This window comes from Protopterus annectens, chromosome 2.part0 (assembly GCF_019279795.1).
Source record: "Protopterus annectens isolate FY-2018-M chromosome 2.part0, PAN1.0, whole genome shotgun sequence".
NCBI lineage: Eukaryota > Metazoa > Chordata > Ceratodontiformes > Protopteridae > Protopterus > Protopterus annectens.
The window spans coordinates 1,606,836,818-1,606,839,003 of record NC_056728.1 but is presented as its reverse complement, the minus strand read 5'-3'; the positions used below and the strand labels follow the sequence as shown (position 1 = coordinate 1,606,839,003).

Below are 2,186 nucleotides of genomic sequence, written 5' to 3'. Positions count from 1 at the left end.
TACCTTTTTACCCTATACAACTTATGTGGTGTATTTGCTTGTAAATGAAGGTTTTATTTTTTTATGTATGTTTTATTAGTAATATGTATTGCCTACCTATTTGGGGGCACCTGACATCTGGGGCAAGAAAAACTGAAGAAAATGGCGTCTGCTGCATCTTGTATACCCCTGGTGCACTGAAGTCAGGGAAGAAGCAACAGCAACCAATGCCGGACCAAGACTTTGAACTCTGGCCGACTGCGGGACTGCCTGACGGCAGGATAACCAGACTGCAGCAGTGAATACACTCCAACATCTACATTTATGGTAGGTACAAAACTGTACTTTTTGTCTATTCCTTTTAAGAGGCAAGTGCTTTTTGTTGTGTAACGTGTGGTGCATTCTACTGACGCAGAGGTGTGGAGACAAGCTGGCGCTGCTAGTGGAGGATCTGAAATGCTTTGAACCTTGGGGTAGACTTTGGTAGTGGTGGGTCTGCCTGCAGTGTAATTCTCACACTTGCAGGTAGTGCAAATATGATTTTGCTACTTGGAACATTTATAAGTTTAGATGTTATAGTTGCCCGGTTATGTTTTGGTAACTTTTCAGAACTGGTGTACAAACCTATTGTGCAATAATGCAAGTACTGTACTCTGGTATAACTTGTGTTTATGGTATCGTGGGATTGTAAACTTCATATTGTCACCATATGCTTTCATGTTGATTATAATAGTGTTGTATACCTGAATAATAGATCACTGGTGTTTTTATATTTGTACTAACATTTAAGAAGGTTTTTCATCTTTTCTGTGGCTTAAAGAATTCCATCTTCCATTGTGGTTAACTTTCTTGTTGCTTTTCTCCCTTTAGTTTTACCTAAATTTTTATGCAGAGATGTTTGTCTAGTGCCTTTTCACTTTCACTTGTTTTCCCTCCCACAAATGTTGTAGTTTTTTTTCTCTTTGTAGGCATAAACTGAGATGTTACTAGGGTTATAGGCCAGGGTTGGATGCCTGTACAAATTTGTTCTCTTACAGTAGTCATTTATGAAGGTCATGCATTATCTATGATGATACAAGTGGCAGAGTCTTGTCATGTAATGCAAATCATCGTTTATTACTTGCATCATCTGGGGAGTTTCCAGTTTGGCTGCTTAACTTGACAGTCTTTCTTGCTTTCTAGGATGTTTTTGACCAGCTGGCTAAATCTCTGGCTCCTAGTATTCACGGGCATGACTACATTAAAAAAGCAATTCTTTGTTTGCTCCTGGGAGGTACAGAGAGGATCCTAGAAAATGGAACCCGAATTAGGGGGGATATTAATGTACTGCTTATAGGTAAGACTTTTCTTCCACCCCCCCCCTTTTTTTTTTGCATAAACTTGAGTACATATTACCTAAACAAAGACTTTTTTTTTTTTTTTCAGGTGATCCATCAGTAGCGAAATCTCAGTTGCTGCGTTATGTGCTGTTCACAGCACCTCGTGCAATCCCTACTACTGGTCGTGGTTCTTCTGGGGTTGGTTTGACAGCTGCTGTAACTACAGACCAGGAAACAGGTTAGTAGATTCGCAGAAGCTGCATTCTTTCCCTTATAACTAACATGCACACACAATGCATTAGTGTCCATTTATTTTTCAGTTGGTTGAGTAGGTGTGCTGATCACACAATGCTGTTTTTAAGGCAGCCCTGGCTAGATTGATATACGTGCCATGCTTCACAAAGTAATCTGTGACCTGATGGCCGTTTTAGATACCATTGCTTGGTATGGTAACTTTCACATGGAGTTGCAAGGTGTTCCATAGGGCTATTCTAAAAGATGTAATCAGCTTAAAAGTAGCTGTATTTTTGTACCTGAAACCAGTACGTGAATAGTGCTGAAGCACTTTCATATCCTACACCTGTACAGCGTAATTCTGATCCACCGCTCCTTTGCAGAGAGCAGACCCCCATTACTTTGGAAAATGTTATTTCTGCATTTCAGGCTTATGGCTGTACTCTCCATTATCCAGCATATTAGGGAAATGTATACTTGCACAACTTCTTGATCCAATAGAAAAGCAGTTCCTTTACCCCCACCCAACTTGTTTTTCATCCCCCAATAGTACAGCTACTGCTTATTTTTTAAATACTTTCAGTACTCCTAAAAATAAAGGAAAGTTAGGTCTAGAAAGAGAGTAGAAAAAAAGCTTTTGACATTGTCCTATCT

General features: G+C 39.6%; 1 protein-coding gene across 1 annotated transcript in view; it reads left to right on the top strand.

Moving 5' to 3' along the window:
* MCM3 (minichromosome maintenance complex component 3) overlaps window positions 1-2,186 on the top strand; it is a 398,684-nt gene that overhangs the window by 123,973 nt on the left and 272,525 nt on the right. The window contains exons 7-8 of the mRNA XM_044061704.1: window positions 1,162-1,315; window positions 1,405-1,536. Coding sequence (XP_043917639.1) covers window positions 1,162-1,315; window positions 1,405-1,536 — 286 coding nt within the window. The remainder of the gene's footprint in view (window positions 1-1,161; window positions 1,316-1,404; window positions 1,537-2,186) is intronic.